Below are 17,917 nucleotides of genomic sequence, written 5' to 3' on the forward strand. Positions count from 1 at the left end.
AAATACATTCTTGAATTTTATGGAATATTGTTACATAGAAAAAGGTAACTTGTATACAGATTTAGAGTAAATAACCGTAGAAACTGATAAATGTGTATAATGCAGACCATATATTGTAAGAGTCCTGTATCAGATAACTTTGAAACAGCCAGCTTTGTTAATTTTTGATAATAGATTTTATTTTTGCATTTCCAAATGAAATTGCTAAACAATGGATGAAAATTAGTGTGATGACAGAATAAATTGCAATACTGTAAATTCAGATATTATTGCGTGCATTTATTATTGCGATTTTGTCATTTTACACTTGGATGTGATTTTAAATTTTACAATTTTGAGAAAAGTCATGCTTAATTCAGTTAATATATTACAACTGCGAGTTTTAATTATTGCGGATACAACTCAGTCGTATTATTGGCAATAATAAAAACCTCACAATAATTTCTGAATTTACAGTATATAATTCCAAATTTTAAATGCAATATTTTTGGCGAAAAAACCAATCCAATTGATTTTTTTTTAAAATAAATAGTATTTAAAAAATTTATGAATTTCCAGTACAGGTAGGGTACATACATGACATATGAATGATGCAATAACCCAACAACACTTTATATTCAACTTTTTTTCTACAGATATTTTAGATTTAGCGTGGTCAGGAAATGACAGCTGGTTAGCCTCGTGTAGTGTAGATAACTCAGTTGTTGTATGGAATGCTGACAAATTTCCAGGTGCGATTTAAGACAGGACTGTAGTATTAGATAAACAATATATTTTCGTCCTAGATTTTCTAGCTGTCATTATTTGTTATAAAAAAAATTCTGTTAGTTGACCCATAGCAGTACCAACAAACTTATGAAGATGAGAAGAATAGATTGGTATGATTGCCAATTAAACAACTCTCCACAAAGATCATATGAATAAAAGTGAACAACTATAGGTCACTGTACAGCCTTAAACAATGAACAAAACCCATACCCTAAAGACGGCTATTAAAGGCCCTGAAATAACAAATGTTAAACATTTCAAATGAGTATACTAAAGGCCTGATTTATGTAATATTCAATGATCGAAATATCAAATATGATAAATAGCAACAAACAATAAACACTAAATTACATAGCCCTTACTAGGCACAGGTATATACAGAATGTGGTGGGTTTAACAAGTTTGCTGGATCCAAACCCTCCCCTTTACCTGGGACAGTGATGTAACAGTACAGCATCAGGAACATTATGTTATAAAATTAGTTTAACCCTTTCGCCGATGAGTCCTGGTTTACTGGGATTCACGCTTCAGACAGCTGACGATGAGTCCTGTTTTACTGGGATCAGAATACCTCTTTTATATTTCCTACTCAAAACAGTGCTAACTAAGTTGTCTTTCTTTGTTGAATACCCGGATGAAAATGTAAACATGGCGCTTCCTTTCGACACAAATAACTATAGACAAATTTTTATAGATATTTGTTATGAAGATCTCCCACCCAAGTCATAGTAGCCAGGGAAACCATCGTCTCAGAGTAGCTTCTGTTGGGGCAGCTATCAGTGAAAGGGTTAAAAGGGCTTAACTGATCATCAAAACATTATAAAGCAAAATCATCTTATAATAGGACAGACAGAATGTGGCAGGGTATTTATACACTCCCACAACAAAAAGACACTAAATACAAATCTGAGAGTCCTCCCAGTTTTTAACAGCTAATTCAAATACAATAACAACTTAAAAAAGATCTTAGAATTGCTAATAACTTTTCAAGAATAATCTTATGAAGACATTCCAATAGGAAACATATTTTATTTATTTTTCAGAACAGTTAGCCGTGTTGAGAGGACACAGTGGTCTAGTTAAAGGTGTGACTTGGGACCCTGTAGGGAAATATTTAGCATCACAGGTAAGTGACAATAATGCTCCCCAATCAGGACATAATAAGAGAAAAAGGAACTTTAGGTTTTCTTTTTGTTTGTTTATCTTTCGCTCTTGTTGCAAGTTTTGGTGGAACCCTTTTAGTCAAACCTTCGAGTTTTGTCAAATGTTAAACCCTATTTGTTCATTAATTATCTCCCATACTTACAGTCACATAATACTTAGAAATTTTTGGATTTTTTATGTATTCTGCACTTTCTCTGAAATTAGAAACACGGTTTATCTTGCATTTTAAATTTTAAAAACATTATTTGTTTGCAATATTGCCTGAAAATCTCAATAATTAATATATTTAATATATTCAACAATCACAATAAATAATACATGCCACAATTTCTTAATAATCAGTATTCATACAATGTACGTTTAAATTCAGATTGAATAGTAACACTTTACTTTTAAAGGCTGATGATAAAAGTGTAAGAATCTGGAGGACCAGAGACTGGCAGGAAGAGAAATCCATAACCAAACCATTCCAAGAGGTAACAAATTCACATAATTAATTTCATGTCTCTGCAGAAGGTAAGAGATATTAAGGTGTACCCTTGTCCGTCTGTTTGCCCCAAAATGTTTTGTTACCATAATCTTACTTTTGTTTGCATCAACCAAATGTTGTGAAACTTATACGCAAATGACACAGATCAAGTCAAATTTTTTTTAATTAAGTCATTATGTACTTATCTCAGAAATGAAAAAAAAATCTTATTTTCAAGGTTTAAGGGAATTCTGAAACAAGAAAAACCTAATATATTATGATAAAAAGTCAAAATGGAAACTGTATAGTTGCACTATCAGATAACAATATTCATGACATTAGTGATGCAAATGTTAATGTACAAGATGTACAACAATAGATGTTGCTTCAGTGATGCTCAGGGGCAAAATACTTCAAAGCTATTAAAAACTTTTTTTTAAATTTTGCAATCCAATGAGACCCTATCAGTTTGTATTTTGATGCCAGAACTGACGTCCTGGCTGCTGGGTAGTGAGTCCATTAACAGAAGTATCGCCTTTATAGTGGTAGTAATTATATTAAAAGTACCAATTTTATGTATCAAATGCATATTTGCACAGTCATGGCTATTCAACTTTTGTTTACCAAATAATATTACACTTTTATACATTTTATGTGATACATTAACTCATTTATCACTAATTAACTTCCTGTTAACCATATTTTTCTATAGATAAATTCTTTCACATAATGAACATAAGCAAAGCATATCTTTCTAGTATATCTTTCTGGTATAAAGTTTCATGTGAATGTACTATACTATATGATGTCTTTTTCAAATCCATTGCTCAACAACATTCTGTCTAAAATGGACTGGTCAACAGGAGAAATAAACATCATATTTAAATTCTGACTAATAAAAAATGCAAATCATATCGTGAAAAGTATAAGTAGTTGGCAGGATAAATTACAAAAATTCTGTATCATTTCAGTGTGGTGGTACCACTCATGTTTTACGTCTGAATTGGTCACCAGATGGAGCTTATATTGTATCTGCCCATGCAATGAATAATTCAGGCCCCACTGCACAGATCATTGAACGTGATGGCTGGAAGGCAACATTGGACTTTGTTGGCCACAGGAAAGCTATCACTGCAGTTGTAAGTGATTATTTTTGTGGATTTTCATAAAGTGTTGATTCATTCATTTTCGAGTGTACCAATTACGTGGATTAAGGAAAACTTGCATATTCGTGAATATTTAATTTTGAGGTTTTGACAAAGTCTGCATACACACTTTTAGAAAATTTGTAATTTGTTGAACATTCAAATTAATGGTTCCCCTGTACCCACGAAATTCACTAAAATTAGTATCCAATGAATACTAATGAATCCACAGTATAATATATATTTTCCTATAAGATGTGTGTGGTATGGTTTGCATGCAAATGAGACAATTATTCACCAAAGGTCAAAAGGCATTAATTTAAATGAGTATAGGTTACTGTAATGCCTGAAACAATGAGAAAAAAATATTTTGTATAGTCAGTTTGGCCATGTCAAATAAGGTGGCTCGTGGGTACAAAAATTTTAGAAAAAAATTAAACCTTTATTTTTTCATTACAAATTTTATTTATTACACTATTAGTTGTTACTTTATGATATGGTACAAAAAACAACCCAAAAAAATGATTTGGTTTGGCCCCAGATGACTTTAAAAATTGAAAAAGCTCCAATTTATCTCCCTTTGGTGCAAAAATGCCATTTTTTGGCCTTAAATTTGAAATATCTCTTTTAACATCGGTGACCTATATTTTTAGCTCACCTGGCCCGAAGGGCCAAGTGAGCTTTTCTCATCACTTGGCGTCTGGCGTACAGCGTCGTCCGGCGTCGTTGTCCGTCGTCGTCCTGCGTTAACTTTTACAAAAATCTTCTCCTCTGAAACTACTAGGCCAAATTTAACCAAACTTGGCCACAATCATCATTGGGGTATTTAGTTTAAAAATTGTGTCCGGTGACCCCGCCAACTAACCAAGATGGCCGCCATGGCTATAAATAGAACATAGGGGTAAAATGCAGTTTTTGGCTTATAACTCAAAAACCAAAGCATTTAGGGCAAATCTGACATGGGGTAATATTGTTAATCAGGTTAAGATCTATCTGCCCTGAAATTTTCAGATGAATCTGACATTCCGTTGTTAGGTTGCTGCCCCTGAATTGGTAATTTTAAGGAAATTTTGTTGTTTTTGGTTATTATCTTGAATATTATTTTAGATAGAGATAAACTGTAAAAAGCAATAATGTTCAGCAAAGTAAGATCTACAAAAAAGTCAACATGACCAAAATGATCAGTTGACCACTTTAGGAGTTATTGCCCTTTATAGTCAATTTTTAACCATTTTTCGTAAATCTTAGTAATCTTTTAGAAAAATCTTCTCCCCTGAAACTGCTGGGCCAAATTATTTGAAACTTGGCCACAATCATCATTGGGGTATCTAGTTTAAAAATTGTGTCCGGTGACCTGGCCATCAAACCAAGATGGCCGCCACGGCTAAAAATAGAACATAGGGGTAAAATGCAGTTTTTGGCTTATAACTCAAAAACCAAATAATTTAGAGAAAATCTGACATGAAGTAAAATTGTTAATCAGGTCAAGATCTATCTGCCCTGAAATTTTCAGATGAATTGGACAACCTGTTTTTGGGTTGCGGCCCCTGAATTGGTAATTTTATGGAAATTTTGCTGTTTTTGGTTATTATATTGAATATTATTATAGATATAGGTAAACTGTAAAAAGCAATAATGTTCAGCAAAGTAAGATCTATAAATAAGTCAACATGAACGAAATGGTCAATTGACCCCTGTAGGAGTTATTGACCTTTGTAGTCAATTTTCAATCTGCTTCCTTTGTTTAATATTCACATAGACCAAGGTGAGTGACACAGGCTCTTTAGAGCCTCTAGTTTATTATTGTTTTCAAATAAGCTGTACATAAACTAAATAATTGTAAAATTTAAGCGATTTCTTATATTAGGTTATTTTTTTATTTCGATATTTCCTCTTTTTCTCCTATTAGTTCAACAGAAAAAAAGGACATTAACAAAAATGTATGCTTCTTCCAGAGGCAGATTTTAGCTTAAATGAACGGTGACCCCATTTTTTTATTTCATTTTTCTTTTAAGTATATGATAAAGTTTATTTATGAAAAAATATAGCGAAATCCTATATTAGAAAAAAAAAATCATTTTTACCCAGGAGCCCCCTTAAAAAAGAAACTACAACCTATAACAATACAATCGCTGTTTAAGTTTAAATAGCATATACCGTTATCGGCTATGTATAGTTCACACTGGTACATTGTCCTTACACATGTATTGTATGATATGCAAAATTGGAACGAATAAGGCCTAAAATAAAATTTCATTTGTTTGGCATTGCCGCCCGACCCACTGAAAATCTTGCCGCCCGAATAATTTTATTGGTGTTTCAAAATTCGTATTTTTTTTATTTAAAAAATCGGAAAATTCCCGGAATTTAGATCATATCCCCGGAGTTTGTTTCCAGACTTTACTTTTTTCAAATCATGATCTTTAAAGTGTTTGATGTACAGTGTATTCAGAGCAAACGCTTGAATGACATAGATTAGAAAAAAGTCTGCCAAAAATGTCAAAAAGACAGGCAGTGGATAGCAATGCATCCCCTAATGCTCCATTAATTATGGAGAGGGGTGTTTTATTAAAACATATCATTTTCAGCTAATCTTTACATGCAACATGGATTTATGTTTTAAAAGGCCTTTTAGAGAACATTAATGTCGTCTTTGGTAAAGCAGACAGTGACACTATTGTTGGTGTCTGCTTTGCATCCTCACTTCATGGTTTAGAAGCTTTTCACCAAGACATGACAGAATAAACATCTGTAGCTTTAACCTTTGAAAGATCTCTTGAATATGTGAAATCTATCATTTTTCTTGAACCAGATAACAAAGCATTTTGCCATGTAAATTCCAAAACAATGCATTCTTTGACCTATAAATTATTTACTTTTACAAATTGTGACTTGGATGGAGAGTTGTCTCGTTGGCACTCATACCACTCTTCTTATATCTTTTCAAAATGATGCCTTGGCTTGATGGTTGAAAGGTGTACCTGCATGCACAGTCGCCTTAAGATTTCATAATTATAGCTAACAAAATAGGGGAAATAAAATATTTTTACTTTATTAGTATTAATTATTATGTAGAATATGTAGTTCTAAAAATATTTAATTTCCCCCATTTTTTCGCTATAATCAGATAATTATAATTAATACTACTAAAAATTGCTCTAATTATGAAATCTTCAGGTGACTGCTGCATGAAAGCACCAAAGCTTAAAGACCAATACATGTATGGTCCCAGATTTACAGGTTTATTTGTACATGTAGAGGTTAGCCTGGTACAAAACAATACATATTTTTAAAGACTAACCTCTTGTGTGTATCACAAACTTAAAACAGAAAAGATATCTGACAGCAACATATCTATAAATATTGTCTGGCATTCATGTCTGTTCTTGTGCCAACCTTCTTAATTTGTAATATTTTGCTATCCTCAAAAGCTGATCAGGGGCTGCAGTGGCTTTGATTGTTTTCTAGTTTGACAAAATTTACATGTATCAATGCTAGTCTATCACCTCTAGGTATAAGTTTGCAACCACAAAATTAAGGTTAGATTGTCAAAGATATTTATGATAAGGTTCCTCTGTGCACTACACTTTCATCCACTAATAAACTGATTGTCATGAACTTGCCAATATGGTATAGAAAGTTAATTTTAAATCCCATCAAACAAGCAAACAATGAATCAAAGCTTAAATCATCTATTTGTACAGGGAGCTGTAGTGGTCAAACTGATTAAGATATGACAAGTTTACCAAACTGAAGACAACTTCAAGATGTGACATTAAGCCTCTGTTCAATAGACAGTCCCACAGTTAAGATTCAATTTTCAGGTCTAACATGTTATATGGTTAATGTCAGTTCACTACCACAGATCTGTTTCTGCTGGGTACTTTGGTTTACTCCTCCCAAAACACTGAACGTCTGACATGAAATTACCCATATGTTGTAGAATGTGACATTATCCCCTATCAAAGAAACCATCAGTTTGTGCACACAACTGCAAAATGCTGCACTGCTTTTGGCTGTGATCTAGAGTCAAAATGATTATGGTTGCAATATATATATAGTTTTTGAATGAAAAAAAAAAAAAAAAATCCCTACCTACCTACCCAACTGCTGATGGTGTGAGTCGGCAATGCCAAACAAACAATTTTTTAAGGGTGGCCTAACTACTGAAGTTTTGAAGTTTATACATCTATATCATAAGCTGCTTTCTGGACCACTTATAAATTATTTTTTTTTCATTCCTTGAAAATCAATCAGATTCCAGTTTAAATTATGCAATGCAGTGAAAAGAAACAAGAAATTTGTTGTGTATCACTAAATTATAAAATTTATCAGTTCTTTTATTTTAGGCTGTTTCCTAGCTGATACTTAAAAAAATTGTTTTGTACTTTTCAGAGATTTAATCCTAATATTTTTGCCAGTAGAATAAAAGGCACAGAACAGGTATTTTAAAGTTTTAAGTTTTCAAAGTTTAAAATGTTAAAGATGAAGGTAGTAGAGGTTTTTTTTTATGGATTTTCAGAAAAAATATTTTTAGTTTTGCAAAAGAATATTAGTGGGTATATAATAAACTCAAGGAGGAATTGGTTAACTATTTAAATTTTTATTTTACATAGTCCTTTCTTCATGTACTCAATGTATATCATTGATATAAATTTCCTCATCTGATGGCATTTTGTCCTACAAAAAAATTGAAAGCCTTTCTCCACAATATTTGAGCAAATTTGTACCAATTTTGGAATCATTTCTTATTTTCTTCAGATTTGTGACATTATCTAATTAATACACATTAATAGTTAGCTGCTTTACATGATTATGATTATAAATTAATTAAAACTCTAAATTAAAAACTACTACCAGAGCTATTCTTAATGAAACATTTCTATTTTCAGCATCCCCAGTACACATGTTGTGCCATTGGGAGTAAAGATAGATCTCTCTCAGTATGGGTAAGTTATGTATACAAAGGTGTAAGAGGAGTAATAAAGAGTATCAGGAAGAAAGTGAAAAATCAGTGATTGATTTACAATATATTTAATAGATATAGGAAGATGTGGTGTGAGTGCCAATGAGACAACTCTCCATCCAAATAACAATTTAAAAATTAAACCATTATAGGTTAAAGTACGGCCTTCAACACGGAGCCTTGGCTCACACCGAACAACAAGCTATAAAGGGCCCCAAAATTACTAGTGTAAAACCATTCAAACGGGAAAACCAACGGTCTAATCTATATAAACAAAACGAGAAACGAGAAACACGTATATATTACATAAACAAACGACAACTACTGTACATCAGATTCCTGACTTAGGACAGGTGCAAACATTTGCAGCGGGATTAAACGTTTTAATGGGCCCAAACCTTCTCCCTTTTTCTGAAACAATAGCATAACATCACAACATATAAAAACATACGATAAAATATCAATTAGCAGACTTAACTCAATCAAAAAACGTATGATTACACAAAGAACGAATAAATTTGATCTGCGATATCTGAATACAAATGCACAGTTAATTAAATATTAGAGACAAACAGTCATGACCAAAAGGCTATCAAACAAATTCAAACACACTGAGAAATATTTAACCAATCAATGTTCACTTTAGAAAAAAAACGTTTTTTTATAATCTTGAAGTTTAAACATATTTTGCAACTTCGATTTGGACAATATGTCATTTTAGGATGGCATGACTCTTTGCAGACTGGTTCGTTGATTTTTTTATGCGCCACCTTGGGCGTTATGATTTTAGGACTGTGCATCTGTTAGTTTGTTTGTCACTCCCTTTGTTTGTCTGCCCGTCTGTACAGCTTCAGGTTACAGTTTTTGGTCAAGGTATTTTATGAAGCAGTTGGAAGTCCAATCAACATACTTAATTAAATATGATATAATCTGTCTAATTTTAATGCCAAATTTGAGTTTTGACATAAATTTCAAGGTCAACTGAACTATTCAATGCTGTATTCAATAAAATAAAAACATTCGTATGGGTGAATTTCTCGCTGCATTGAAGACCTGTTGGTGACCTCCTGCTGTTGTTTTTTTTCTACGGTTGGGTTATTGTCTCTTTGACACATTCCCCATTTCCATTCTCAATTTTATTATTTACAGCCTACTTCTTGTGTAAGAGTTTGTAAAGAGTAAACAATTGTTCCCATAGATTAATTTATTGCAAAAACACAGCCATTCCCACCTAGTGGTTTATGATGGAACCACCCCACCCAGTCCCTCTCTCCTCATTTTACAGACAGGCTTGAGACTGTCCTTGGCTGAGTTACATAAACCACTAGACCAAAGAACTGTCCTGTTAAAATTATTTGGATTGTATTAATATCTAACATTTTTATCCATATTAAGATATTGGGGTTTTATCTTGTATTTTACTGTTCAAATATTTTAAGTTAAATGGTTAAATTGTATAAAGATAATACATTGAGTTATGTGTTTTGATTAGAGATATGTTTTACACTATTCCTTATAGAAGTATGTAGACAGTATTTGTGAATATAAAGGAAAAACATGGGCATAGTTTTACAGGGGAAGTAACTCTGTGTTTACCTTAATCTGTCTATTACATTAATTATAAATTATTAAATCAATGTTCAGAATAAAGTTATGAAACTACAAAACTAAAAAATTCTTACTATTAGTTATTGCTCCATATATGCCAAAAATATCTAATTTTGAAATAATTAGTTGTTCTCTCAAAAGTTACACAATATGAGACTATATATCTGATTACAGTGCATATTTTTGGATAAAGCTTTATATTTCATAAGGTAGAAGATGTGGGTGCTTCATACCTTGTATGCAGATGCCTTATTTTATGAAGTTCCCCAGGGCTCACGCTACCAGGCGACTTGGGTGAAGAAGTTGCTTTCCCGACCCCCAAAAGCGAAAACAAGTCGCCCTGTTCTTGACGATACTTGCTTTCAGTCGCTTCCATCATCGGACATTTTCAATTATTACCAAGTTGATGAAACATCATATTTTTATTGATAATTAAAGAAATTTAGACATATACGATTCATTATCTTAAGAAAAGAGGTAGAAGCATTGTCTGTGCAGTGTGTAGCAAGTTATTTGATACAAATACAACTTTTTATCCCTTCGTGCATTTCCACATATTCCTGGGTGCTTGTTACTGGAAAACGTACAACAACCTAAATATCCGCGGCAAAATAAGTTTGTTACTTCATTTGAACGTGATAAAAGCTGCCTCTAGTGAATGTTGAATACATTTATTGCAATAAAAACGTCATGTTCCTTTCCAAATAACTTGTCAAACATCTTTATTTTTGTAAATTTTTATGCATTCGTCTGCATTAACCGATTTCTAAACTACAGATCGGAACCGGACCAGCTATGACCGAAATCCGTACTTTTACAATAATTACTAAGGAAGCACGGACGGAACAGCTGACAGAAGAATATTGATCCAAAGGGGAAAATTATGTATTCCACACGCATTAAGAGACTTTTGGTTACATCTAATTGATTATTGTATAAAATTCCCTATATTTTTTATGGATTTGTTTCAAACTATTGATTCAACTTGCTTAACTCTGAGACTATTATACTAATATTAATATATTATGGCCCAGCTTAATAACTTTTATATTTTTTTATGAGAAACACTGACTTTCATTCACAAGATAGTTTTGAACTAAATTGTAATTGAAATATTATAATTTCTTTACATTTTTTTAAATAAATTTTTATTTTTTTAGTGCTAGATATTAAATATTTAGTTGGTAGTTTCTCACAAGAACCTTAGTAAAACTTAAACAATTTTTAATTTGAATTGTTACTTGAATTGTATACTCAGGTATGAATTGAACAATATGAAAAGAAACATTATTTACATATGACCCTTTATACTATAGTAAAATTCAAACATTGTAGCGCACCGCAAGAATGAGCACTTCTCTTTCAAATCTCACCACTTCTCCCTATCAGTTTCAAAAAGAGAAGTCACTTCTCCCTATAATTCTGAAGTAGTGTTAGCCCTGTTCCCATGGCCCATTGTCCTTGACTGCATTTTTGTCAAGCCTGCTTCAAGCTTGACATAGGGAAAGTGATCCGGCATCTACAGCGTTAGCTAAATTCTTTTAAGCTTAATATTTTAGATTAAGAAGGTGGAATACCTGGATACCTCATACTTTGTCTATAGGTGCCTCATGTTGCGAAGTTTCCGTTTGTGACATGTCCATTGTTCTTGACCTCATTTACATGGTTCAGTGACTACTTAAACAAAAAATGGCAGGTGTCATCTGACCTTCATATTCATGGTTCAGTGGTTATAGTTTAGTTTTTGAGATTAAATCTTTTTTTCTAACACTATATGCAATAGGTCAACTATATTTGGTGTTTAGAAATATTTTATGATGTGCATGTCAGTCTGGCAGGTTTTATTTGACATTGACCTCGTTTTCACGGTTCAGTGTTAAGTTTTGCGTTTTGTTCTGTTTTTCTTAAACTGTAAGCAATAGCATAAATATATACTTATCGTATTGAATAATTGTAAGGTGTACACATATTTCTTGTTTGGTATATATGACCTTGACCTCATTTTCTTGGATCATGTTAAGTTAATGTGATAGCTGTAGTAAAGCTTTATATTTAGGACGATCAACATAATATCAATGATTAGTAAACATGGTAAAGAAGGCGAGACATGTCAGCTTGTGCACTCTTGTTATGGTTCTGTGACATCCATGTACTATGGACACATTCTTGTTTAAATTGCATTTGGATTCATTTTCATTTCAGATGTCCTTGATTCAAGTTTTATATAAAATCTTTTTTTTTTAAGCTGACAGCTCTGAAGCGACCATTGGTGGTGACTAAGGACCTTTTTGACAGTGCTATACTTGATATAACATGGTTTGTATAAAATTCATTTATAAGAAGTTGTTTAATGTCCTTAAGTAAATCTTATTTGCCTCAAGTATGATGTGAGTTTAATTTTACATTTCCAGTTGTAAGATTACTTTGTCAACCTCGAAGGTGAATTTTAAAAACATTTTTTTTTAATTTTCCAATTAATCTGTATTAGCGATATGAAAAAAAATGAAATTGATTTTGCAAAAACTATGACAAAAAACCTTCAAGTTGTGTCAACAAAAGTAAATAAGAATAGATTATGGAAGTACAGTCCCAAAATTGGTTGCCTTCTTAACTTTAATGAGCTTTAGGCAAACTTTATTAAACCTAACCTCACTGCTTATTACCATTAAACACAGATCTAGTTGATTTATGTGCCAGGGCTTTCACTGTTCTTTAGAAATGTCCCTTTTTAAATTAAAAAAAAATACTTAATTTGTTGTTCATTCACTCTTACTTTACTTTACTCCTCAACCAAATGTTTAATCATATACTGTGAAAGTACTTTAATTCGTGGGTATCAATTTTCGTGGTTTGAGTAATATTTACATGTTCGTTGGGTTTTAAATTCGTGGATTTTAGTTTTCTTAAAAAAAAAAGTAAAGCCTTTAGACACGAAGGTTACAAATAGTCTGGATTGAAGGGAATTGCAAAGTAAACATTGACCTGTGTAAATCGTAGTGACCACACCAATTAACCCAAGATAAAGTGATCAACAGATTAAAGACCATCAAATGTGTTAATTAGGCCATAAACATGTCACCTAAAGAAAACAGGAACATAAACAAATGCTATAAACGTATCTTAAATTGTCAAATGATTTTTATCATAATTAAGCCCAGCATATAATTATTTTTTCTCATGTGTATGAAAACTTTTAGGATATAAAATGAACACTTTATCATACTAGCATTTCAATACTGGAAATCTGACTCTCATCGTCAAAATTGTTTTCATGAGAATTCAAAGATCAAAAGTTGTACAGTTTAGGTTATTAAAGATTAAATGAGTATAATCTTGCATGCAGGTGTAGTTCTGTGACTACTATTTAAGTATTCTCCGATTTGGCGTTATTCAATACATTCTTTCGATCATATCAGTAGTCAAACCTACATGGTGATCTTTCTTGTCTTGATTTGGACAATGATTGTTTTATTTCGTTGGACACTTAAATTCGTGGATAGATTCATCCACGAAGACCACGAAAATTGGTACCCCACGAATAAAAGTACTTTCACAGTACACAATGTTAATTACCATCAAACACAGTTTTCAATTTAATTTTGTAGTATTGTTGAGTTATTTCCCTTTATAGATTTGAAGACATTCAGAATTTGCTGTATTTACACTGTAACAAACATTAAAAACAGAGGACTAATCAAGACATGAGAAAGTCCCTTTCCTAATGTCAAAATCAAAAGCTCAAACACATCAAACTAATGGATAACAACTGTCATATTCCTATAAAATCACTTTCTTATGTAGAAAGTTTTGGATTAAACCTGGTTTTGTAGCTAGCTAAACCTCTCTCTTTAATGACAGTTGCTTCAAATTTCATTATATTGACAGCAAAACAAAGAAAACTTGAACTCAAGTAAATGTTACTATAAAAAATTACACATAATGCTTTTTACTATCTAACACAGATCAAGATTGAATGTTGAGTGATGTCACTTTCAGGGATCTTGAGTAATGTCCCTTTATAAATGGAGAAATTGCTGAATTTAATTATGTTTATAAGGTGGGGCATCTGTGTCCTATGTACACATTCTTCTTCTATTTGAAAAATTAAGAAGAATTACACAAGAAGCAGAAAATGAATCAAATAAAACAAAAACAGGTCAATAATAAATGTTAAAAACTAAAGATTGTCTGAAGATGAATTATAATGATTATTTTTTGTTATAAGGAGTAAAAATGGTATGGAGTTAATGGCTTGTTCCCATGATGGCACTGTAGCTTTTATAGATTTTACTCTGGCAGAAATAGGAACACCTCTTACTAAAAATGATGTGGTAAGTACAGGTATTTGATCTAAGTCATTTTTAATATAGATAAAAGATGATGTGGTATAAGTACCAATGAGACAACTCTCCCATCCAAGTCATAATTGGTTAAGGTAGACCATACAAGGTCAAAGTACAGCCTTCATTATGAAGTCTTGACTCACCTCAAACAGCAAGCTATAAAGGGCCCCAAAATGACTAGTGTAAAACCATTCAAACAGGAAAACCAACGGTCTAATCTATGTTAAAAAAAAAGGAAACGAGAAACACTTTTGCATCTCATCAACAAACGACAACTCCTGATCATCATGTTCCGGACTTAGGACATGTGCAAAAAAAAATAACAAATGCAGGGGGTTTAAAAGTTTTAAATATACTGTTATAGATAAAATGGTGTGATAAATGTCAGTGAGAAAATCTACCCACCACAAGCTAAAAACAAATATTCCTTTATATCTCTTATCATTACAGAAAGAAGGCCATATAATTGATAGTATAAAAGGATTTGGAATTTATTAGTCTTAGCAAACAAGATTTGTATTCTTTTAAATTTTCATTCTGATTTATTCTTGAAATATTAAATTGCAAAAAAATGTACAAAAATTAAACAAGTCAATTTTGTATAACTTCAACATAATTTTTTTAATAGCTTGCTATATTCTTTAATATGTACTTACAAGATATGTTTGTGTAACATTTTTTTCAGCAAATGTTTCTTGAAAAAATTTATGGAAAGTGTCTTCCAATGAATAAAGCTTCCAATCCAGCAAACCAAATAATTGAATCGGCAGCCATGTTGAAATTGCACCAGCAGCAGAAGATACAACAACAGTTGCAGAAGACACCAGAAAAAATGGACCCAACTAAAAGTCTTTCTGATAGTTTTTCTAATGATAGTAGATTAACCAATGGGGGTACACCTGGTACCCCTTTTAAGGTAAGCCCCCTAAAAAAGTGTTGGATACTGGCTTTTTGTAAAAAATAATAAAGGGGTTGGACAGGAATATTTGTAAAAAGAATGGATGGATTGGACAGTGGGAAAAAGGGGGGGGGGGGGGGTCCCTGATGTTTGACTGAACATTTTGCATAGTATTCATGCATTTAAATATAAAAATTGATCTGACACTATCGAAACTTCATACAAAAAAAGACACATATCACTAGGTCAACATTATATTAGGTCAATTTTATGCTTGGTATATAAAGTAAATATATCAAAGCATACTTAGTAAGAACATTCTAAAAGATTGATTCAAAAGAAGGAAAGACACATCTGGCTTATTGAATTACAAATGGTAACTTTGATAACTATTAATACTATCTTTTATAACAAAGTGTTTTGCCTATTAAAATAAATGAGGATTCTGAAACACTCGTCCGGTTAGTTTCTTGTAACAATTACAAAAAGTTGAATTAGATCTATAATTATGATTATCATAAAACCTGCTGGTGGTGATTAGGTATCCTGCAGATGGTATTTGGTACCCTTGTTAACTTTAATATACCCTCCTCATTTTGCAGACAGGCTTGGGACTGTCCTTGGCTGAGTTATCTTGAACACCACCAGTACAAAATGTAGTATGAACTGTGTAATGTATATCAGTTGTTCAGCAGTATCTATATGCATGATTTTATCTCAAATATGACTTGTATGGTTAGATTTGGTTTATACTTTTCATAATTTCTGATTAAATGATTTTATAAGAAAAATGAAAATATATTAAATGATTAGTTCTGAGATTAATAGTATCATACACTCTTCATTGAAGAGGTATAAAGGGAGTGTATGTGCATATATAGAAAATACATGGAGATGGCAATTCAGGGGAAGTAACTCTAGCTTTTTTCAGTAATCTTGTGTTATTGGTAAAATTTTAGAATTTTTAATGATAAGTTTTAAGATGAGTAGCATAACACACTGTTCCTTTCAAAGTTAAATAGGGAGTGTATGTGCAGATAAAGGAACACAGATGATTTTTCAGGGGAAGTAATCCTAGTTTTTTCAGTAACATGCCAATTGTGTTTCATATTGGTAAAATTGCAGAAAGGCAAATATTGAAATTTGAAAATATAACTTTTAAGATTATTCTACTCCACATACTTGTTCTGAATTTGGATATGTAACTTCAATAAAAAAAAATTATAAATCTGTCCTGTAAATATTCAGAATAGGTACCAGAATTATAATTATAAGACACCCCTTTCATGTACATAAGACTCATCAGTGATGCTTAGATCAGATAAAAATAGTTATAAAGCCAAACCAGTACAAAATTGAAGAGCATTTAGGACCCAAAATTCTTAAAAGTTGTGCCAAATATGGCTCAGCTAATCTATGCCTGGGATAAGAAAATCCTTAGTTTTTCAAAAAATTCAAACTTTTGTAATCATGGTAATTGTTGTTCTATATATCTACTTATAAAATATCGCTACATTGACAACAACACTTAAGTAAACTGCATCTTTTATTGTCATCATGTTTCGCCCATTACCATTATAATAATTTACAACCATTTTAAAGTGAAAGACAATTCGGACTAATTATAGATTAACTCTAAATTTAGTAACTTCATTTGCATTGTACTATGTTTGATTCATTTTCTGTTCAACATTACATAATGATATAGAGTATCCCATAGCAACGTCAACAATGGACAATTATGATGTCACATACATGATGCCACTTTTTAGCACTTCAGGGGCTCTAATTTTGTATACTCTGTCCTGATGAAGCCGATCTAATCGGCGAAACAAGTCGACAATAAAAGATGCAGTTTACTTAAGTGTTGTTGTCAATGTACCGATATTTGATTTTTTTATCTGACAACCCTGCATACCATCTGGTATCCACTTAAGGGAACTCTACCAGCACAAATCATTTGAGGCGTTGGTTCAGCAGCTTCTTTTTAGCTCACCTGGCCTAAAAGGCCAAGGGAGCTTTTCTCATCACTTGGCGTCCAGCGTCTGTCGTCCTTCGTCTGTCGTCGTCCAGCGTCGTTAACTTTTACAAAAATCTTCTCCTTTGAAACTACTGGGCCAAATTAAACCAAACTTGGCCACAATCATCATTGATGTATCTAGTTTAAAATTTGTGTTTTTTTACCTGGCCAACCAACCAAGATGGCAGCCATGGCTAACATGGGAGTAAAATGCAGTTTTTATACGACCGCTAAATTTGAAAAAAATTTCGTCGTATATTGCTATCACGTTGGCGGCGTCGTCGTCGTCGTCGTCGTCCGAATTCCTTTTAGTTTTCGCACTCTAACTTTAGTAACTTTAGTAATAGTGAATAGAAATCTATGAAATTTTGACACAAGTTTTATGACCACTACTGTAGATACTCGCTTATAAGTCGGAAGTTTGGGAGTAAAATTCAGAACCCAGAGAGGGGTACCGACTTATAAGCGAGATCTAGAGACCAGAGGAAAAATCCAAGCTCGAGAAAAGTGGTCAGGAGTGAATTTCCTGGTCAAAA

General features: G+C 32.2%; 1 protein-coding gene across 1 annotated transcript in view; it reads left to right on the forward strand.

Moving 5' to 3' along the window:
- LOC134727959 (protein HIRA-like) overlaps nt 1-17,917 on the forward strand; it is a 58,990-nt gene that overhangs the window by 9,815 nt on the left and 31,258 nt on the right. Inside the window, exons 6-14 of the mRNA XM_063592357.1 lie at nt 636-731; nt 1,812-1,894; nt 2,331-2,408; nt 3,373-3,540; nt 7,942-7,989; nt 8,439-8,495; nt 12,366-12,436; nt 14,346-14,451; nt 15,149-15,379. Of these exons, the coding sequence (XP_063448427.1) occupies nt 636-731; nt 1,812-1,894; nt 2,331-2,408; nt 3,373-3,540; nt 7,942-7,989; nt 8,439-8,495; nt 12,366-12,436; nt 14,346-14,451; nt 15,149-15,379 (938 nt within the window). The remainder of the gene's footprint in view (nt 1-635; nt 732-1,811; nt 1,895-2,330; nt 2,409-3,372; nt 3,541-7,941; nt 7,990-8,438; nt 8,496-12,365; nt 12,437-14,345; nt 14,452-15,148; nt 15,380-17,917) is intronic.

The sequence above is a fragment of the Mytilus trossulus genome, chromosome 8 (assembly GCF_036588685.1).
Source record: "Mytilus trossulus isolate FHL-02 chromosome 8, PNRI_Mtr1.1.1.hap1, whole genome shotgun sequence".
Classification (NCBI taxonomy): Eukaryota; Metazoa; Mollusca; class Bivalvia; order Mytilida; family Mytilidae; genus Mytilus; species Mytilus trossulus.